At 52.0% G+C, this 23,375-nt stretch overlaps 2 protein-coding genes across 3 annotated transcripts; one reads left to right on the top strand and one right to left on the bottom strand.

Moving 5' to 3' along the window:
- Nucleotides 1-257: 257 nt before the first annotated feature.
- C7H2orf81 (chromosome 7 C2orf81 homolog) lies at nt 258-9,348 on the bottom strand. Of its 2 annotated transcripts, XM_069977080.1 has the most exons (4): nt 9,211-9,347; nt 1,935-2,162; nt 1,432-1,638; nt 258-1,353 (listed from the first exon to the last, which is right to left on the bottom strand). In XM_069977080.1, exons 1-4 carry the CDS (start codon nt 9,256-9,258, stop codon nt 448-450), a joined length of 1,389 nt encoding a protein of 462 aa, XP_069833181.1. In that variant the 5' UTR covers nt 9,259-9,347; the 3' UTR covers nt 258-447. The 2 variants fall into 2 exon arrangements, with proteins under 2 accessions (XP_069833181.1, XP_069833183.1); XM_069977082.1 differs by lacking the exon at nt 1,935-2,162 and having other exon boundaries at nt 9,211-9,348.
- Nucleotides 9,349-9,377: 29 nt separating this feature from the next.
- WDR54 (WD repeat domain 54) lies at nt 9,378-17,551 on the top strand. The gene is made up of 9 exons (XM_069977083.1): nt 9,378-9,771; nt 13,841-13,903; nt 13,991-14,057; nt 14,136-14,192; nt 14,884-15,011; nt 16,534-16,634; nt 16,759-16,921; nt 17,149-17,223; nt 17,324-17,551. Exons 1-9 carry the CDS (start codon nt 9,547-9,549, stop codon nt 17,453-17,455), a joined length of 1,011 nt encoding a protein of 336 aa, XP_069833184.1. The 5' UTR covers nt 9,378-9,546; the 3' UTR covers nt 17,456-17,551.
- The last annotated feature ends 5,824 nt before the right edge of the window (nt 17,552-23,375 follow it).

The raw sequence follows: 23,375 nt of genomic DNA, 5'->3' as shown, positions 1-23,375 counted from the left end.
ATGGTTGGAGAGGTGACAGCAGATCCAGGAGAGGACAAGCTGGTGACACCAAGGGATGGAAGAGTTTGTAGGAGGAGGGAATGGTCGACTGTGTCAACGGCAGAAGATAGGTCAAGGAGGAGGAGCACAGAGTATTGGGGTGGGGCTTTGGTGGTTGGTCGATCACTGGCCCCTTTGGTGACCTCCCCTATAAGATCAGCGCACTCCTCTTCTGACATCCTCTGTGCTGCTTTGTGCTTTTAAATAAATGACACTGCTGGAGTTGGAGACGTAGTCTTTATTAGACCCGGTGATGTACAGGAAGTGGTAGATACATGGCACGAGGTGATGGGGCTGTATACAGATGATTAGGATGGAGCTGTATACAGGTGAGGAGGATGGCACTGTATACCAGTGATGAAGATGATACTGTATATTATGAAGAGGACGTGGTGATGGACGTTGGGTTCAGTGTGACAGGAAGGAGACCAGGGGCTGCACCTGGGGGACGCTGTTCTTGATAAGCTGCTCCACACGGAGGCTGGGTGTGGGGATGGAGGCTCGGATGGGCCTTAGTTCTCTCCTCTGGGGGTGGCGATCTCTCTGTCGTAGGCTGTACACGGACCCTCGCTCTGTCCTTTCCCCCTCTCTCAGGATCACCCCGTGTGTCAGGGGCATGGTGTCTAGGAGTATGGCGGAGGACACTGGGGCCCGGCCAGGTTCGTCCTCTACTATGGTGGTGTGTTGTGTGGAGAAAATCTGTGGAGGGTCACAGGATGCAGAGCTGACATTGGGTCTTCTTCTGGGGATTTGGCGGCCCCTTCTCCGTACATCAGAACCCAACAGTTTTACCGATTCTCTGCTCACGTCCAGGACTTCTACTCGAGGACGGACAGGGTGCTGCGGGAGTCTGGAGAGCTCCACCCTGGGCACAGAGAGGACGTTTCCGGCGTGGTCGTAGACAACGTCTTTCTTCTGTGGAGGTCTCCCCAGCTGGATCTTTAGGATGTTGTGGAGGGACATGGGTAGGAGGGGGATGTTCTCATCAATTAAGGTTTCATCTCTGACCACCTGCGCCAACAACATTTCCTTCTCGGTCTCCTCCAAGGACTTGGTGATCTCCTTCAGGCCAGCGGAGCGGAGGGGACCACGATGGGGATGGTATCGGGGTTTGCTCTTTGGAGGTGCGCTGGGTGGGGTTGGTTGTATAATTGGATGAGGTGCTGAAGGCGCAGAGGTGTCGGGCTCTGCACTGGGTGTGGGGGTCTCTTTCTGGGAAGTCACAGGAGGATCCTCCTCAGCACCTGGAGGGTCTTCTGCCTGTGAGGTCTCCTCTTGTTCTGGGATACCAGTAATGGAATGCCGAGGCGATACCTGTAGGTGTACAATATACAGGGTGAGGTGAATGCTGGAGGTGTAGGGGTACAGACACTACAGGGGGATTGCACATACCTGAGGCTGGCTGGAGCGAGGTGTGAGGGCTGGCTGGGTGACTGGCACACATCCCTGTGCCCATGAGTCATGAGGACATGGTTGTGGCTCCTCCTGCACGTTCTTTCCCGTATGCGACTCCATGTCTCCCTCATCTCTGGCCACAAACGTCCACTGGACCATCTGCACCATAGCGTCCCGCGCTTGACTGACAGTGTATGGGATCAACTGGAAGAGGTCAAGCGTGCCAGATGAGAAACATATATATGTATTGTAAGTGTTACATTTATGATCACATAACTTCTTACTTCATATAACTCCTCCCACTACTCCATATAACTCCTCCCATAACTTCATATAACTCCTTCCATAACTTTATATAAGTCCTTCTATAACTTTATATAATCCCTCCCACTACTTCATATAATGCCTCCCACTACATCATATAACTCCTCCCACTGCTTTATATAACTCCTCCCCCTATTCCATATAACCCTTATAGCCCCTCCTCCTCCTGCTGGTACCTGATGCTGGAGGTGGACCATCAGACACTCTTCCATGACACGGTCCATCAAAGCATCCACCAGGTCTCCCACTGCATCTTCTCCATCCTCAGTCATCACCATGGACATCCAGTCATCCTCAGTGAAGCGTCCCGGGATGATGTCCACGGTCACTTGTGGGAGTGGAGCTACGGTCACTGAGCGAGACTTGTCACCCCGAGACTTGGAGGCACCGACACGTGGCATGGCCTGGAGACACAATGTTTGGATAATTCCTTCAATCATAGGTTGATGGAGAAGGGATGACGATAGTGATCAGTCTATAACATGGGTGCCCAACCTGGGGTCCTCCAGCAGATGTTGTTGGTAAATCTACAATAACTGAATGTAAACCTACCTGGTATAAACATATATATATCCTAAGATTCTAAGAAGGGTAATAAGATGGACCAAGTGGACTTTTTCTGCAGACAATCTTCTATGTTTCTATGTTGTCCTGGCATGATGGGAATTGAAGTTTTGGACAGCTGGAAAGTTTGGACACCGCTGGTCCATAACATTACAGACTGTCCGGTGTCCATAATAACCTTACACTGAGGGCAAAGTGGTCGGAGAATACATGGACTGACCAAGGAGCAGGGGGACAGGAGAAAGCATGGCTGACTACACGGTGTATAATGGGGGAACATAATTATGTGTTCTAAACAAGGACCCCCTATAGGAAACCCTTCATCTTGCGGCACATAAGAAATAGGCCAATAAGAAAATGTAGGCCAAAGCTGTTGGTGGGAGCTGAGAAGATCTCCAGGTGTAACCAGCAGCTCCAGATCCCTCCATCTACCACACTACAATACCGGGGGTCTGCTTATGACTTACAGGGGACTATGGGACCTGGTGTCACCGTTACTCTCTTCCTTAGGGATGAATGTGATCTCTGTTCTCCCATGGATGTAGCTGTGTGTTTAACTTGCCGTGTGATTCGTGGCCCCAGGGCCCTACACACCTGACGATGAGGAGAGGGGGATGATGGGTACACAATGGCTGCACCACCAAACACGTCAATATGTGATGATCCCAGAATTACCACACCACTGATAGGAACATCATTAACCCTTAGGTGTTACTACAGAGGACCCTATAAATGACCCCTGTCCCTTATACACCCCCCAGACCTGCCCTCCAGCTACCACCTTCACTGTGCCGCCCTAAGAGCATCAATCAATGCTGCCTACACACTCATGACCCTCTCACCCTTGGATCTCAGAGAGATCAGTTTTCTTGGGATCAGTGTGAATCCACATGACATGGGAAAATACAGTGGTCAGAGCGACTAGGCAGACTAGGCAGGACCCAGATCTCACTGCTAGCCTTGTGGCTTTGTTTATGGCCGGTCAGATGGATCCAAAACCTAGTGGAGAAACATGGCCGGTCAGATAGATCCAGAACCTAGTGGAGAAACATGGCCGGTCAGATGTATCCAGAACCTAGTGGAGAAACATGGCCGGTCAGATGGATCCAGATCTCTGTGGAGAAACATAGCCAGTCAGATGGATCCAGATCTCTGTTGAGAAACATGGCCGGTCAGATGGATACAGATCTCTGCGGAGAAACATGGCCGGTCAGATGGATTCAGATCTCTGCGGAGAAACATGGTGGGTCAGATGGATCCAGATCCCTGTAGAGGTACATGGGCGGTTAGATGGACCCAGATCCCTGCAGAGGTACATGGCCAGTCAGATGGATCCAGATCTCTGTGGAGAAACATGACCGGTCAGATCGATCCAGATTTCTATATAGAAACATGGCCGGTCAGGTGGATCCAGAGCCTAGTGGAGAAACATGGCTGGTCAGATGGATCCAGATCTCTGTGGAGAAACATGGCCAGTCACATGGATCCAAATCTCTGTGGAGAAACATGGCCGGTCAGATGGATCCAGATCTCTGTGGAGAAACATGGGCAGTCAGATGGATCCAGATCTCCGTGGAGAAACATGGCCGCTCAGATGGATCCAGATTTCTATATAGAAACGTGGCCAGTCAGATGGATCCAGAGCCTAGTGGAGAAACATGGCTGGTCAGATGGATGCAGATCTCTGTGGAGAAACATGGCTGGTCAGACGGATCCAGATCCTAGTGGAGAAACATGGCCGGTCAGATGGATCTAGATCTCTGTGGAGAAACATGGCCGGTCAGATGGATCTGGATCTCTGAGGAGAAACATGGTTGGTCAGATGGATCCAGATCTCTGTGGAGAAACATGGCCAGTCAGATGGACCCAGATCCCCATAGAGGTACATGGGCGTTTAGATGGACCCAGATCCCTGTAGAGGTACATGGCCAGTCAGATGGATCCAGATCCATTGGTAGGTGGGGTGTCAGAATTCGATGTGTGAGGTGTGAACAGTCCAGCCTGGTGGAGGAGGTGTAATTTTGTAGGGAATGTTTTCTTGGTGCACTCTGCCTCCTCTGATACCTGTGGACAGATGTCTGGACAGGCAGAGGTACCTAAGTGACCGACACTTATACTTCCTATTGATAGTGATTCCTCAATGCCCTTCTCTATACAGTGGGTGGTGGTATCTCAGGAGAACAGATTTGCAGTCGTAGAGATCTAGGACCCATATTACTCATGCAGAGAGCAACAAGTGGAGCTTTTAAAGGGGTTATCCAGCGCTACAAAAACATGGCCACTTTCCCCCTACTGTTGTCTCCAGATTGGGTGGGGTTTTGAAACTCAGTTCCATTGAAGTAAAAGGAGCTTAATTGCAAACCGCACCTGAACTGGAGACAACAGTAGGGAGAAAAGTGGCCATGTTTTGTAGCGCTGGATAACCCCTTTAAAACATTGGCTGGGGAAGAAGAACTTTGGAGCACACAAGCCATGTAGTCCTATCAGGAGGAGAGCTCAGGTGAGTGGGATACTGTGCGGAGGGTGAGAACTGGAGACAGTGCTGAACAACACAGAAGGTCACTGCCATAGGGGGCTGTGTACACATGGCGGTGTTATGGGGGTGCTGTGTAAGTGGTATATGTGGAGATGATATGGGGGCGCTGTGTATGTGGTATATGTGGAGATGATATGGGGGTGCTGTGTAAGTGGTATATGTGGAGATGATATGGGGGCGCTGTGTATGTGGTATATGTGGAGATGATATGGGGGCGCTGTATAAAGTATATGTGGAGATGATATGGGGGCGCTGTGTATGTGGTATATGTGGAGATGATATGGGGGCGCTGTGTATGTGGTATATGTGGAGATGATATGGGGGCGCTGTATATGTGGAGATGATATGGGGGCGCTGTGTATGTGGTATATGTGGAGATGATATGGGGGCGCTGTGTATGTGGTATATGTGGAGATGATATGGGGGCGCTGTGTATGTGGAGATGATATGGGGGCGCTGTGTATGTGGTATATGTGGAGATGATATGGGGGCGCTGTATATGTGGAGATGATATGGGGGCGCTGTGTGTATGATAGTGGGGGCGCTGTGTGTGTATGATAGGGGGGGCGCTGTGTGTGTATGATAGGGGCTGTGTATATGATTAGGGGGGGGCGCTGTGTGTGTATGATATGGGGGGCGCTGTGTGTGTATGATGGGGGGGTTCTGTGTGTATGATATGGGGGGGCGCTGTGTGTGTATGATATGGGGGGCGCTGTGTGTGTATGATAGGGGGGGGTGCTGTGTGTATGATATGGGGGGGCGCTGTGTGTGTATGATAGGGGCTGTGTGTGTATGATGGGGGGGGCGCTGTGTGTGTATGATAGGGGCTGTGTATGTATGATAGGGGGGGGCGCTGTGTGTATGATAGGGGCTGTGTGTGTATAATAGGGGGAGGGGCTGTGTGTGTATGATAGGGGGGGGCGCTGTGTGTGTATGATAGGGGCTGTGTGTGTATGATAGGGGGGGGGCGCTGTGTGTATGATATGAGGGGCTGTGTGTGTATGATAGGGGGAGGGGCTGTGTGTGTATGATACGGGGAGGGGCTGTGTGTGTATGATAGGGGGGGCGCTGTGTGTATGATAGGGGCTGTGTGTGTATGATAGGGGGGGGGTGCTGTGTGTGTATGATAGGTGCTGTGTGTATGATATGGGGGGCGCTGTGTGTATGATAGGGGCTGTGTGTGTATGATAGGGGGGGGCGCTGTGTGTATGATAGGGGCTGTGTGTGTATGATAGGGTGGGGGCGCTGTGTGTATGATAGGGGGGGGCGCTGTGTGTATGATAGGGGCTGTGTGTGTATGATAGGGGGAGGGGCTGTGTGTGTATGATAGGGGGGGGCGCTGTGTGTATGATAGGGGCTGTGTGTGTATGATAGGGGGGGCGCTGTGTGTGTATGATAGGGGCTGTGTGTGTATGATAGGGGCTGTGTGTGTATGATAGGGGGGGGCGCTGTGTGTATGATAGGGGGGGGCGCTGTGTGTATGATAGGGGCTGTGTGTGTATGATAGGGGGGGGGCGCTGTGTGTGTATGATAGGGGCTGTGTGTGTATGATAGGGGCTGTGTGTGTATGATAGGGGCTGTGTGTGTATGATAGGGGCTGTGTGTGTATGATAGGGGCTGTGTGTGTATGATAGGGGGGGTGCTGTGTGTATGATATGAGGGGCTGTGTGTGTATGATAGGGGCTGTGTGTGTATGATAGGGGCTGTGTGTGTATGATAGGGGGGGTGCTGTGTGTATGATATGAGGGGCTGTGTGTGTATGATAGGGGCTGTGTGTGTATGATAGGGGCTGTGTGTGTATGATAGGGGCTGTGTGTGTATGATAGGGGCTGTGTGTGTATGATAGGGGGGGTGCTGTGTGTATGATATGAAGGGCTGTGTGTGTATGATAGGGGCTGTGTGTGTATGATAGGGGGGGTGCTGTGTGTATGATATGAGGGGCTGTGTGTGTATGATAGGTGCTGTGTGTGTATGATATGAGGGGCGCTGTGTGTGTGATAGAGGGGGCGCTGTGTGTGTATGATAGGGGCTGTGTGTGTATGATAGGGGGGGCGCTGTGTGTGTATGATAGGGGCTGTGTGTGTATGATAGGGGCTGTGTGTGTATGATAGGGGCTGTGTGTGTATGATAGGGGCTGTGTGTATGATTAGGGGGGGGCGCTGTGTGTGTATGATATGGGGGGCGCTGTGTGTGTATGATGGGGGGGTGCTGTGTGTATGATATGGGGGGGGCGCTGTGTGTGTATGATATGGGGGGCGCTGTGTGTGTATGATGGGGGGGGGGGGCTGTGTGTATGATATGGGGGGGCGCTGTGTGTGTATGATGGGGGGGGTGCTGTGTGTATGATATGGGGGGGCGCTGTGTGTGTATGATATGGGGGGGCGCTGTGTGTGTATGATAGGGGGGGTGCTGTGTGTATGATATGGGGGGGCGCTGTGTGTGTATGATAGGGGCTGTGTGTGTATGATAGGGGCTGTGTGTGTATGATAGGGGGGGGCGCTGTGTGTGTATGATAGGGGCTGTGTATGTATGATAGGGGGGGGCGCTGTGTGTATGATAGGGGCTGTGTGTGTATAATAGGGGGAGGGGCTGTGTGTGTATGATAGGGGGGGGGCGCTGTGTGTGTATGATAGGGGCTGTGTGTGTATGATAGGGGGGGGGGGCGCTGTGTGTATGATATGAGGGGCTGTGTGTGTATGATAGGGGGAGGGGCTGTGTGTGTATGATACGGGGAGGGGCTGTGTGTGTATGATAGGGGGGGGCGCTGTGTGTATGATAGGGGCTGTGTGTGTATGATAGGGGGGGTGCTGTGTGTGTATGATAGGTGCTAAGTGTATGATATGGGGGGCGCTGTGTGTATGATAGGGGGGGCGCTGTGTGTATGATAGGGGCTGTGTGTGTATGATAGGGGGGGGCGCTGTGTGTATGATAGGGGCTGTGTGTGTATGATAGGGTGGGGGTGCTGTGTGTATGATAGGGGCTGTGTGTGTATGATAGGGGGAGGGGCTGTGTGTGTATGATAGGGGCTGTGTGTGTATGATAGGGGGGGGCGCTGTGTGTATGATAGGGGGGGTGCTGTGTGTATGATAGGGGCTGTGTGTGTATGATAGGGGGGGGCGCTGTGTGTGTATGATAGGGGCTGTGTGTGTATGATAGGGGCTGTGTGTGTATGATAGGGGCTGTGTGTGTATGATAGGGGCTGTGTGTGTATGATAGGGGGGGTGCTGTGTGTATGATATGAGGGGCTGTGTGTGTATGATAGGGGCTGTGTGTGTATGATAGGGGGGGTGCTGTGTGTATGATATGAGGGGCTGTGTGTGTATGATAGGTGCTGTGTGTGTATGATATGAGGGGCGCTGTGTGTGTGATAGAGGGGGCGCTGTGTGTGTATGATAGGGGCTGTGTGTGTATGATAGGGGGGGCGCTGTGTGTGTATGATAGGGGCTGTGTGTGTATGATAGGGGGGGCGCTGTGTGTGTATGATAGGGGGGGTGCTGTGTGTGTATGATAGGGGGGGCGCTGTGTGTGTGATGTGTGTATGATATGGGGGGGCGCTGTGTGTGTATGATAGGCGCTGTGTGTGTATGATAGGGGCTGTGTGTGTATGATAGGGGCTGTGTGTGTATGATAGGGGCTGTGTGTGTATGATAGGGGGGGGCGCTGTGTGTATGATAGGGGGGGCGCTGTGTGTGTATGATAGGGGGGGTGCTGTGTGTGTATGATAGGGGGGGCGCTGTGTGTGTGATGTGTGTATGATATGGGGGGGCGCTGTGTGTGTATGATAGGGGGGGCGCTGTGTGTGTGATAGGGGGGTGCTGTGTGTATGATAGGGGGGTGCTGTGTGTATGATATGGGGGGGGTGCTGTGTGTGTATGATAGGGGGGGCGCTGTGTGTGTGATAGGGGGGTGCTGTGTGTATGATATGGGGGGGGCGCTGTGTGTGTATGATAGGGGCTGTGTGTGTGATAGGGGGGGGGGGGGTGCTGTGTGCGTATGATAGGGGCTGTGCGTGTGTGACGGGGGGGGCGCTGTGTGTGTATGATAGGGGCTGTGCGTGTGTGATAGGGGGGGGGGTGCTGTGTGCGTGTGTGACGGGGGGGGGCGCTGTGTATGATATGGGGGGCGCTGTGTGATAGGGGCTGTGCGTGTGTGACAGGGGGGGGGGGTGCTGTGTATGATATGGGGGTGCTATGTACGTCATACTGTCATCCTCCCCTCCTCCTCCGCCATGTATACGGTCTCCGCGGATAATTCCTCTATATTATGACGGGAGGGATGTACAGAATGTCACATGACCCCGAGTACCCCCCCCCCCCGGTTGTCATGGTTACCCCGCACACCGGGGATACTACCTGTCCTGACGTCCCGCCCCGGGCCCGCTCTCCGGTCTTGCTGCTCATCGTGATCGCGATCAGTCTGTCACCCGTTACCAGGCAACTAGGACTCCGGGTCCATTAAAGATGACGTCATGGAGACTCAGCCGGTTGCTAGGAAACCAAGGTAGAGCGGCGCGACGGAAATGACGTCACAAGAGTAACACGATGGTTACCAGGCAACCAGAGCCGTCAGGGGGCTTCATATACACCACGTGACTGGGCTATTTATTATGACGATGAAACGTAACTATAACAACCAGGACGGTAGAGGCTGAGGAGGACGGCGGAGCCGGTGATATCCCCGCCGCCATCATGTACCGGAAGGATAAGAGCATCCAGATGAAGAGCAGCGCCTCGGCCCTGTACAATAACCTCAGCGTGCTGCCCCTCACTGACCGCAGCCTCACCTACTTCACCGTGGTGCACGCCAACACCGTCAACATGGTGAGCGCCTCCGCCGACGGCCTCAGCTTCTCCCACCGACAGCTGCAGTCCAAGGAGGGAAGCGTGGCGCTCAGCTCTTCTCTCATCACACAGGTCAGTTATCAGCACTGCCGAGTATATATACACCGAGTATAGTCTGCTCCTGTGTGTATACAGCAAGGGGCTGCAGTAACCAGGACCGACCACTGGGGGGTGATATATAACATATATACAATAGGCTGCAGTAACCAGGACCGACCACTGGGGGGAGACATACAACATATATACAATAGGCTGCAGTAACCAGGACCGACCACTGGGGGTGATATACAACATATATACAATAGGCTGCAGTAACCAGGACCGACCACTGGGGGGAGATATACAACATATATACAATAGGCTGCAGTAACCAGGACCGACCACTGGGGGGAGACATACAACATATATACAATAGGCTGCAGTAACCAGGACCGACCACTGGGGGGAGACATACAACATATATACAATAGGCTGCAGTAACCAGGACCGACCACTGGGGGGAGACATACAACATATATACAATAGGCTGCAGTAACCAGGACCGACCACTGGGGGGAGACATACAACATATATACAATAGGCTGCAGTAACCAGGACTGACCACTGGGGGGAGACATACAACATATATACAATAGGCTGCAGTAACCAGGACCGACCACTGGGGGGAGACATACAACATATATACAATAGGCTGCAGTAACCAGGACCGACCACTGGGGGGAGACATACAACATATATACAATAGGCTGCAGTAACCAGGACTGACCACTGGGGGGAGACATACAACATATATACAATAGGCTGCAGTAACCAGGACTGACGACTGGGGGTGATATACAACATGTATACAATAGGCTGCAGTAACCAGGACCGACCACTGGGGGAGACATACAACATATATACAATAGGCTGCAGTAACCAGGACCGACCACTGGGGGAGACATACAACATATATACAATAGGCTGCAGTAACCAGGACCGACCACTGGGGGAGACATACAACATATATACAATAGGCTGCAGTAACCAGGACCGACCACTGGGGGAAGACATACAACATATATACAATAGGCTGCAGTAACCAGGACTGACCACTGGGGGGAGACATACAACATATATACAATAGGCTGCAGTAACCAGGACTGACGACTGGGGGTGATATACAACATGTATACAATAGGCTGCAGTAACCAGGACCGACCACTGGGGGGAGACATACAACATATATACAATAATAGGCTGCAGTAACCATGACCGACCACTGGGGGGAGACATACAACATATATACAATAGGCTGCAGTAACCAGGACTGACGACTGGGGGTGATATACAACATGTATACAATAGGCTGCAGTAACCAGGACCGACCACTGGGGGGAGACATACAACATATATACAATAATAGGCTGCAGTAACCATGACCGACCACTGGGGGGAGACATACAACATATATACAATAGGCTGCAGTAACCAGGACCGACCACTGGGGGGAGACATACAACATATATACAATAGGCTGCAGTAACCAGGACTGACCACTGGGGGGAGACATACAACATATATACAATAGGCTGCAGTAACCAGGACCGACCACTGGGGGGAGACATACAACATATATACAATAGGCTGCAGTAACCAGGACCGACCACTGGGGGGAGACATACAACATATATACAATAGGCTGCAGTAACCAGGACCGACCACTGGGGGAGACATATAACATATATACAATAATAGGCTGCAGTAACCAGGACCGACCACTGGGGGGTGATATACAACATATATACAATAATAGGCTGCAGTAACCAGGACCGACCACTGGGGGGAGACATACAACATATATACAATAGGCTGCAGTAACCAGGACCGACCACTGGGGGGGTGATATACAACATATATACAATAATAGGCTGCAGTAACCAGGACCGACCACTGGGGGGAGACATACAACATATATACAATAGGCTGCAGTAACCAGGACCGACCACTGGGGGGAGACATATAACATATATACAATAGGCTGCAGTCCAAGGAGGGAAGCGTGGCGCTCAGCTCTTCTCTCATCACACAGGTCAGTTATCAGCACTGCCGAGTATATATACACCAAGTATAGTCTGCTCCTGTGTGTATACAGCAAGGGGCTGCAGTAACCGAGACCGACGGCTGGGGTGGGGGTTTATACTACAAATGGCTGCAGTGACCATGACTTACAGGTGACCCTCCACTTACCGGGGTCTATAGTCAGGTGACCCTCCACTTAGCGGGGTCTATAGTCAGGTGACCCTCCACTTACCGGGGTCTATAGTCAGGTGACCCTCCACTTACCGGGGTCTATAGTCGGGTGACCCTCCACTTACCGGGGTCTATAGTCAGGTGACCCTCCACTTAGCGGGGTCTATAGTCAGGTGACCCTCCACTTAGCGGGGTCTATAGTCAGGAGACGCTCCACTTAGCGGGGTCTATAGTCAGGAGACGCTCCACTTAGCGGGGTCTATAGTCAGGTGACCCTCCACTTACCGGGGTCTATAGTCGGGTGACCCTCCACTTACTGGGGTCTATAGTCAGGTGACCCTCCACTTAGCGGGGTCTATAGTCGGGTGACGCTCCACTTAGCGGGGTCTATAGTCAGGTGACGCTCCACTTAGCGGGGTCTATAGTCAGGTGACGCTCCACTTAGCGGGGTCTATAGTCGGGTGACGCTCCACTTAGCGGGGTCTATAGTCGGGTGACGCTCCACTTAGCGGGGTCTATAGTCGGGTGACGCTCCACTTAGCGGGGTCTATAGTCAGGTGACGCTCCACTTAGCGGGGTCTATAGTCAGGTGACGCTCCACTTAGCGGGGTCTATAGTCAGGTGACTGTCAGAGCTGAACATCAGTAAGAAATGTTTTTTAGTAACACTTCACAAAGGTTGAACTATTTACATACAGAATTGCTGCTTATTAGTGGGAAAACTGGCAGTTTATTTTTCTCTATCACCAGCCCCTATATAGCCCCCTGTGCGCTCCCCCAGGAGTATATAGTGCCCCCTGTGCGCTCCCCCCGGAGTATATAGTGCTCCCCCCGGAGTATATAGTGCCCCCCCCCCCCCCGTGCGCTCCCCCAGGAGTATATAGTCCCCCAACCCCCCACCCTCCCCCGGAGTATATAGTGCCCCCGTGCGCTCCCCCCGGAGTATATAGTGCCCCCCGTGCGCTCCCCCCGGAGTATATAGTGCCCCCCGTGCGCTCCCCCCGGAGTATATAGTGCCCCCCGTGCGCTCCCCCCGGAGTATATAGTGCCCCCCGTGCGCTCCCCCCGGAGTATATAGTGCCCCCCGTTTGTATAGAGACCCCACTGCAGTCACACACAAGTCACAAGAGACCGTTGCGGCCACAAGTGACTGACAGAGGACGCCAATAGCTCCCTTTCTGTATGAGCGCTCATAGTTACTGTACAAAGGGGAGCAGCGCTGCAGCCGGGGTCCAGACAGCTGGAGGACCCCTGGTATATACATAAAGAGGTTACTGCAGTCACTTGTAGTATATATACCCCTAGTGGTCAGTCATGGTTACTGCAGCCTATTATTGTATATACTGTGTATATCCCCCCCCCCCCCCCCCCCCCCCCTAGTGGTCAGACATGGTTACTGCAGCCTATTATTGTATATACTGTGTATATCCCCCCCCCCCCCTAGTGGTCAGACATGGTTACTGCAGCCTATTATTGTATATACTGTGTATATCCCCCCCCCCCCCCCCTAGTGGTCAGACATGGTTACTGCAGCCTATTATTGTATATACTGTGTATATCCCCCCCCCCCCCTAGTGGTCAGACATGGTTACTGCAGCCTCTTATTGTATATATGTTGTATATCCCCCTAGTGGTCAGACATGGTTACTGCAGCCTATTATTGTATATACTGTGTATATCCCCCCCCCCTAGTGGTCAGACATGGTTACTGCAGCCTCTTATTGTATATATGTTGTATATCCCCCTAGTGGTCAGACATGGTTACTGCAGCCTATTATTGTATATACTGTGTATATATATCCCCCTAGTGGTCAGTCATGGTTACTGCAGCCTCTTATTGTATATATGTTGTATATCCCCCTAGTGGCCAGACATGGTTACTGCAGCCTCTTATTCCTGTATTTCCGCAGGCCTCCTGGTGTGTTCTGCCCTCCCGGGTTCTGCTGGTTCTCACCTCCCAGAAGGGAATCCAGGTAATCCAGTAGCCGTCTGCCCTCGGGTTCCCGTCTCACACATTGCTGGCCTCAGACTCATTCTTTCTTTCCTCCTCCATCTGACAGATGTACGAGTCTGACGGCTCTATCATGGTGTACTGGCACGCTCTTGATGCCCTGGAGACTCCGCAGGGTAGGTGGTGCTCACTGTATGATAGGGTCTCTGTGCTGTGATGGTGGCTAATGGTGCGATGCTTCTCTCCCTGAACAGCTCAGGCCGTATTTGCCCGTGGCATTGCCCCGGTGGGAGGACGCTACATCTGTGTAGGTGAGATATGCGGGGTGAGAAGTCTCACTGGTGCACGTCTCCCCTGTCCTGGGTGGGGGCGGGGTCAGTATGGTAATATGGAGGGGTGTGGGGGGTCAGTATGGTAATATGGAGGGGTGTGGGGGGTCAGTATGGTAATATGGAGGGGTGTGGGGGGTCAGTATGGTAATATGGAGGGGTGTGGGGGGTCAGTATGGTAATATGGAGGGGTGTGGGGGGTCAGTATGGTAATATGGAGGGGTGTGGGGGGTCAGTATGGTAATATGGAGGGGTGTGGGGGGTCAGTATGGTAATATGGAGGGGTGTGGGGGCAGGGGCAGTATGGTAATATGGAGGGGTGTGGGGGGTCAGTATGGTAATATGGAGGGGTGTGGGGGCAGGGGCAGTATGGTAATATGGAGGGGTGTGGGGGGTCAGTATGGTAATATGGAGGGGTGTGGGGGCAGGGGCAGTATGGTAATATGGAGGGGTGTGGGGGGTCAGTATGGTAATATGGAGGGGTGTGGGGGCAGGGGCAGTATGGTAATATGGAGGGGTGTGGGGGGTCAGTATAGTAATATGGAGGGATGTGGGGGCGGGGTCAGTATGGTAATATGGAGGGGTGTGGGGCGGGGGATAGAGGGTTACTGATGGACGAGATGCTGGCTGGAGGCGGCTGTCATCACGGTGATTGTTACTCTTCTCTCTGCAGGGACGTCCTCTGGTCTCGTCCTGGTGTTCGACATCCCCGCTAAAGGCACGAACATCACACTGGCGGAGGTCCTGGCAGAACACAGGGACCCTATTACTGATATAGCCTGCGAGACCTGTGAGGGCAAGGTAAGTAACCATACCACCCACCCCTCCATACTGGCTGCAGCAGGAGGTAAGTAACCCATACCACCCACTACTCCATACTGACCACACCTGCAGCAAGAGGTAAGTAACCCTACCACCCACCACTCCATACTGACTGCAGCAGGAGGTAAGTAACCCATACCACCCACCACTCCATACTGACCACACCTGCAGCAGGAGGTAAGTAACCATACCACCCACTACTCCATACTGACCACACCTGCAGCAGGAGGTAAGTAACCCATACCACCCACCCCTCCATACTGACCACACCTGCAGCAAGAGGTAAGTAACCATACCACCCACTACTCCATACTGACCACACCTGCAGCAGGAGGTAAGTAACCATACCACCCACCACTCCATACTGACTGCAGCAGGAGGTAAGTAACCCATACCACCCACTACTCCATACTGACCGCACCTGCAGCAGGAGGTAAGTAACTCATACCACATACCACCCACCTCTCCATACTGACCGCTCCTGCTGCAGGTGCAGTCAGTATGGAGTAGTGGGTGGTATGGGTTACTTACCTCCTTCTGCAGGTGCGGTCAGTATGGAGTGGTGGGTGGTAATGGTTACTTACCTCCTGCTGCAGGTGCGGTCAGTATGGAGTGGTGGGTGGTATGGGTTACTTACCTCCTGCTGCAGGTGTGGTCAGTATGGAGTAGTGGGTGGTATGGGTTACTTACCTCCTGCTGCAGGTGTGGTCAGTATGGAGTAGTGGGTGGTATGGGTTACTTACCTCCTGCTGCAGGTGCGGTCAGTATGGAGTGGTGGGTGGTATGGGTTACTTACCTCCTGCTGCAGGTGCGGTCAGTATGGAGTGGTGGGTGGTATGGTTACTTACCTCCTGCTGCAGGTGTGGTCAGTATGGAGTAGTGGGTGGTATGGGTTACTTACCTCCTGCTGCAGGTGCGGTCAGTATGGAGTGGTGGGTGGTATGGGTTACTTACCTCCTTCTGCAGGTGCGGTCAGTATGGAGTGGTGGGTGGTATGGGTTACTTACCTCCTGCTGCAGGTGTGGTCAGTATGGAGTAGTGGGTGGTATGGGTTACTTACCTCCTGCTGCAGGTGCGGTCAGTATGGAGTAGTGGGTGGTATGGGTTACTTACCTCCTTCTGCAGGTGCGGTCAGTATGGAGTAGTGGGTGGTATGGGTTACTTACCTCCTGCTGCATACTGAATACATGTGCTGTACAGAATGATCCACAATTCCTCTTGAACATTGGCTGCTCTCATCCACAGCAGCAGGGAACGTCTGGCTGGCGGAGACGGCCTCTATAGGGTCTATAAGATGTTATGTGTAATGTTCTGCCTGTAATCCAATGCGATTTCTCCAGGTTCGGCCAGACCTGAGCATGCTGGAGTTGCGCCGACAAATAATAATTATGTATGAGAACAATCTGGTTCTATCCGTCGTCAGTACAGAATCTGAAGGGTTCACTTACTTCCTGTTACTGCACACACTATGCATGTGTATGACCTCCTCTGTACCCGACAGGAGCGGGATTCTGACCTGGTGACGGCCGATGACTCTGGGGTGCTATGCGTCTGGAAGTCTGGGGAGGATTTCCGGTTGGTGACAAAGATCTCTGCATACGGGTGAGAGCACTTGTCTCAGCTGCCCTCTCTGCGCCGTCCTCTGTGCCGCCCTCTGCGCTGCATGTTCATTGTCGGTCCGTTGTGCTGTCTGTATCTGACCACGGCCTTCTCCTGTATCCTGCAGAGTGACTTGCTCCTCGGTGAAGCTGTGGGACGGGGTGATAGCCGCAGCTTACGGCACAGGGCAGATCCGGCTGTATGATGCCAGCACCGGAGCCATAAGTGCCGAGATAGATTCACATGCCAGATGGATCTACACCCTGGACATCGCTCCGGAGACTGGAAGAGTAAGGTCCTTTATAGGTGTCATGTACAGGGACATATATACATGTATAGATATATAGGTGTCATGTACAGGGACATATATACATGTATAGATATATAGGTGTCATGAACAGGGTGTGGACATGTATATATACACATGTATACATGCTCATACCCTCTATAGGTGTGATATATGTCCACATCCTCTCCATGCCATCTATAGGTGACTCCCCTGTCTGGTTCCCCTCAGATGCTGTCTGGGGCGGAGGACTCCTTCATACAGATCTGGCAGCTGCATCGCACTGAGGATTCAGGCATGATTGAGGTGATGTATAGGGGAGTGCGGGGGTGACTGAGGTGATGTATACGGGGCTGTGGCTGCCGTCCCTCCGCTGTATAGTAATCCTGGTTCTCGCTCTGTGCAGGTTGAGCACCGTCACTCGGAGTGTGTGACTGACACCCAGATCTGCGGGGCGCGCTTCTGTGACCCTCAGGGCTCGTCCTTTGCTGTGACCGGTTATGACCTGAATGAGATCATCAGATATGTGCAGCTATAAGACCTGGTACCCCCTAAATCATCATATACCCCGGACCTAGAGGTAGAGGGAACTCCCGGAGGACGTGTGTAGCTATGGAGGAGACCCCCCCCCCCCCCCCCCCCCCCCCCGCACTGATATATGACTATAGTGGAGACTCTCAGCTCTACCCCGTGCCCACCTGTGCTGGTATACATATATATGACTATAGTGAAGACCCTCAGCTCTACCCCGTGTCCACCTGTGCTGGTATACATATATATGACTATAGAGTGGGAGGGCTGTAATATAGGGGGCAGTCAATGTAGAGCAGTGTCTGCATTGTTGTGTGTGTATATATATCACTATCATGGCAGCTAATAATGTAAATCATGTGACTAGCAAGGGCGGGCTTCTCATATTTACCACAAGGTGTCACTATAGAACATCCGGGAAGGGGGAGGGGGGTTCTGTACATCTCTCTGCAGCTGCACCATGTATGTACACCTGCTATATACAGCAGCCAGGCTGGATTATACGTCTATAAATACTCAGCACCCTACGGGGTCTAAACTGCATGCAGCACAAATATATACCATACAACATGGCTGTATATAGAGACCTGACACCACAGCTGTATATACAGATCTGACACCACAGAAATAACGTCTGACATGGCTGTATATAGATACCTGACCCCACAGAGATATACCATGTGACACAGCTGTATATAGAGACCTGACCCCACAGATATATACCGTGTGACACAGCTGTATATAGAGATCTGACACCACACCTGTATATACCATGTGACATAGCTGTATATATATAAAACTGACACCATAGATGCTGCATCCCGTGTCACACTAACCCCTCTCTTTCTCCTTAAATACTTTGTGCTGCTTTCAGCTATGTAAGTTTCTTTTTGTGATCTCTCACGAGATCAGCACCCCTCCTGAAATACTCTGTACTGCTGGGATCCCTGCTTCATTCAGCTGACCACCCACACAGCACAATCCATTCCTGAAACACTCTGTGCTGCTGGACCTCTGTCTGTAATGGGATCATTCTCCTTTATTCCTGACATACTCTGTGCTGCAAAGTGCACTACATCAGTCAGACTGTGACCTCACAAAAGATTGACCGGCTCCCCTGCTGTAATACTCTGTGCTGCTGTTATGTCCACAGTAGTGAGTGCTGGGTGTGTAAGGAGATTGTATTGTCTTTGTATGATCCTGCTCCCTTTGGTGTAGATTGTGAACCCTCCCGGGACAGGGCCCAGTGATTCTTTGTACTGCGCTGGGGAATCTGCTGCTGCTATATAAACCAGATTAAACATCTGTCTCAATCTTACATCATGTTATAAGAAGTTCCATCAGTGATGGGGAATCTGCCCATGGTGCATGGACAGCCTCGGGACGAAATACGGGTACCATCACCGTACTGCATATTGCATCTTATCTCCCTGTGAATAAAAGGATGGTAACATCCAACATGGCCGACTCTTCTCTCCCTGAGACTACAGACCTTCGTACACATCAGATGGTTGGATGACCCCACTGACATCCAATATGGTTGGCTCTTCTCTCCCTGAGACTAGCAGCCTCCATACACATTAGATGGTTGGATGACATCCAACTTGGCCAATTCTTCTCCCCGAGATAAGCAGCCTCTGTGCACGTTACGATAGTTGGCTGACGCCACTGACAACAAACATGGCCAACTCTTCTAGCCCCAAAACTAGGGACCTCCATACATGTTAGATGGTTGGCTTACCCTGCTGACATCCAACATGGCCAACTCTTCTCTCCCTAAGACTAGAGGCATCCGTGCATGTTGATGGTTGGCTGACCCCACTGAGATATGGCCGACACAAATCTACATCATAACGAGAGATGATCAAACACCGAAAAATCTTAGGTTCTATCGAACTCGAACCTTCCGCATTTGATTCCCGATGCCTTCCCGCTCCACGGGGAAGGAGGAGACAGCCTGAGTACCGCCTGGAATTCTGGGATACAGCCTAGGTAATAAGCTGGATCTTGGAATTCCAGGCAGTACTCGGGCTGTCTCCTCCTTCCCCCCGGAATGGGAAGGCATCGGGAATCAAATGCGGAAGGTTCAAGTTCGATAGAACCCAACCTTTTTCCGGTGTTCGATCATTTGTAATCATAACCACATGTGACGTACATGTGGTGAACTCAAGAGCTGTGCTTACGCCATATGCGGTTTCTATTGGCTGCCAACATTCACCACTAATGACCAACATTGGCAACCACGCTGAGGTCGGCCATTAACCCTTTGTCTAAACCCCACTGACATCCAACATGGCCGACTCTTCTCTCCCTGACACTAGAAGCTTTTGTACACATCAGACGGTTAGCTGACCCAACTGACATCCAGCATGGCCTACTCTTCTTGCCCCGGCCATTAACCCCTAGTTTTCTATTTTGTTGCGCCCTCCTTTCCAGTATTGTTGATTATCCTCGATGACGTGAAAATTACCTCTCCTCCTGTAATGTTCACCAATCAAGATGGAGGATACTCCAGGGACAGTAACCTGATCCTACAACGTCTTGTTTGCTCTGCCTGGCGAGCCCCCGTCTGGGTATTTTGTGGGCATGACCAGCTTGGTGGTTGTACCATCTACAGGGAGAGTAACATAAGCAAATGGTAAGTGTTGGTAGATTTTGTGTTAGATTCCTCCGCAGTGGTTAGGAGTATGGTGGAGGACTCATCTGCAGGGCAGTGGTATAGGCATAATAGGGTAGGTGTTGGTAGATTTTGGTGTTGACCTTCACAGCTGTGTTTGGGAATGTGGTGGAGGACGGAGGGAGCAGGATAGGTGTTGGTAGATTTGGTGTCAGCCTTCTCCGCAGTGGTCAGGACTGTGGTGGTGGACGGGCTTCTCATGTGCAGGGACAGGGTAGGTGTGGGTAGATTTGTTGTCGGCCTCCTCTGCTGTGGTCAGGACTGTGGTGCAGGACAGAGTTCTCCTGTGCAGGGAAGCAGTATAGGCACAGGGTAGGTGTTGGTAGATTTGTTGTCGGCCTCCTCGGCTGTGGTCAGGACTGTGGTGGAGGACGGGCTTTTCATGTGCAGGGAAGCAGTATAGGCACAGGGTAGGTGTTGGTAGATTTGGTGTCGGCCTCCTCGGCTGTGGTCAGGACTGTGGTGGAGGACGGGCTTTTCATGTGCAGGGAAGCAGTATAGGCACAGGGTAGGTGTTGGTAAATTTGGTGTTAGCCTTCACCGCAGTGGTCAGGACTGTGGTGGAGGACGGGCTTCTCATGTGCAGGGAAGGAGTATAGGCACAGGGTAGGTGTTGGTAGATTTGGTGTTAGCCTTCACCGCAGTGGTCAGGACTGTGGTGGAGGACGGGCTTCTCATGTGCAGGGAGCAATATAGGCACAGGGTAGGTGTTGGTAAATTTGGTGTTAGCCTTCACCGCAGTGGTCAGGACTGTGGTGGAGGACGGGCTTCTCATGTGCAGGGAGCAATATAGGCACAGGGTAGGTGTTGGTAGATTTGTTGTCAGCCTCCTCGGCTGTGGTCAGGACTGTGGTGGAGGACGGGCTTCTCATGTGCAGGCACAGGGTAGATGTAGGTAGATTTGGTGTCTGCCTCCTCGGCCGTGGTCAGGACTGCGGTGGAGGACGGGTTTCTCATGTTATTGTGTGTTTAGGAATGTGGACACCTGGATGAGATTACAGAGCACGCACCATGTGCTGACAGCTCCCTGATACTGGCTGCTCGCTCTGCTCCCCCCGCGTGCTGTGCGGGACATGTGGCTTATTAACATTAGATAGTAAATAGCGCACAACATCCTTTTATTGCATCACTGTGCTGTTTCCATATGTGGGGCGAGATGCTGAAGGAATGATAACTTTGACTGATGTGAAAGACCCTGCAAGTGAGAGATGACTGAGACCCTTCTGCACAGTCCTGTGGACAATAAACGGTGCAAGAGCAGGAGCCTCAGGATCTACTAGAGCCCAGCTACCACCTACAGCCGCCGAGGATGGGCCACCACCTACAGCTGCCGAGGATGGGCCGCCACCTACAGCCGCCGAGGATGGGCCGCCACCTACAGCCGCCGAGGATGGGCCGCCACCTACAGCCGCCGAGGATGGGCCGCCACCTACAGCCGCCGAGGATGGGCCGCCACCTACAGCCGCCGAGGATGGGCCACCACCTACAGCTGCCGAGGATGGGCCGCCACCTACAGCCGCTAAGGATCAGCCACCACCTTCTGTATGACTGCTCCTCCTCTACCAGCCATTAGTGCTATACGGCCATCACAACTACCACCACTCCCCCTCTGCCGGCCATTAGTAGCATCACTTTTTCCGGACAATCTCTTTAAACATCGTCCCAATCTAGTACTGTGGGGCAAATGCAAGAAGATCAAGCGAAGACAAACAGCAAAAACTACAAGGTACAAAAAGAAAGACTAGACAAGAATGAATAAAAAAGCAACTCTGAACAGTGCTAGACTAGAACAAAATACTATGGAGCATATGTTACAATTCACACTAAAGGAAAGTTGAATCTGGTGCAGGGTGGCCGGGGTACAGGTGTATATGAACTAGCAGCGCCGTATACAGTGGTACCTCTATTCTCGAACACTTCATTGTTCGAACAATTCAGTTCTTGAACCACAATTTCCCCTAAAGTTTTGTTTGGCTAAGTTTGCCAGCCAGGCAGGGGTTAGGTAGTGATACTGTGCACAGAATCACCTCTTAACCCCCTAGGAGGAGCAGAACACCAAAATGATGGGTGTTGTGCGCCTCTTTGGAAAGGATTCACTTGCTAATTGCAGCCTCTCGTGATGGTCACATGATTGCAGCCTCTCGTGATGGTCACATGATCGCCACTAGAAGCTGCAGTGCACATAAATACACAGACAGAAGCCAGGAAGAGTAAGTGAATCCTTTCCAAAGAGGAGCACAACACCCATCATTTTGGTGTTTTGCTCCTTCTAAGGGTTTAAGAGGTGACTCAGCACAGCATCTCTAATTAACCCCTGCCTTGCTGTCAAACTGAGCTGCTCTGCAGGAGCAGTACAGATAGGACCCCCTCCCCTGCAGAAGTTTTTTCTCTAGACTGGGAAACCCTGTTTGTTTGTAGCTTAACAGTGTGCAATGCACTGACTGTATGCCCAGGGGAGGTAAGCAGTGATCCTACTGTATGCCCAGAGGAGGTAAGTGGTGATGCTACTACTGTATGCCCAGAGGAGGTAAGCGGTGATGCTACTACTGTATGCCCAGAAGAGGTAAGCAGTGATCCTACTGTATACCCAGAGGAGGTAAGCGGTGATGCTACTACTGTATGCCCAGAAGAGGTAAGCAGTGATCCTACTGTATGCCCAGAGGAGGTAAGCGGTGATTCTGCTGCTGTATGCCCAGGGGAGGTAAGCAGTGATCCTACTGTATGCCCAGAGGAGGTAAGCGGTGATGCTACTACTGTATGCCCAGAGGAGGTAAGCGGTGATGCTACTACTGTATGCCCAGAAGAGGTAAGCAGTGATCCTACTGTATGCCCAGAGGAGGTAAGTGGTGATGCTACTACTGTATGCCCAGAGGAGGTAAGCGGTGATGCTACTACTGTATGCCCAGAGGAGGTAAGCGGTGATGCTACTACTGTATGCCCATAAGAGGTAAGCGGTGATGCTACTACTGTATGCCCAGAGGAGGTAAGCGGTGATGCCGCTACTGTATGCCCAGAAGAGATAAGCGATGAGGCTATTGCATCACTACTTACCCTCCGTGGGCTGAGCTTTCTGCACCTGACCAATGGAGTGTAAAATTCATTTAAATGTATTCCCATGATTTCCTATGGAAAATCTCTGCTCAGTTCTGGAACAGCCTTCCAGAACAGAGGTATGACTATAGTTCAAGAACCTGGCGTACACTCTTTTAGAGTAGACACAGCAGGGTGCTGCTCTTGACCCCCATTTAGG

The sequence above is a fragment of the Dendropsophus ebraccatus genome, chromosome 7 (assembly GCF_027789765.1).
Source record: "Dendropsophus ebraccatus isolate aDenEbr1 chromosome 7, aDenEbr1.pat, whole genome shotgun sequence".
Taxonomy (NCBI): Eukaryota; Metazoa; Chordata; class Amphibia; order Anura; family Hylidae; genus Dendropsophus; species Dendropsophus ebraccatus.
Note: the sequence above shows the minus strand (reverse complement) of the source record. Positions and strands in the feature narration are given on the sequence as shown.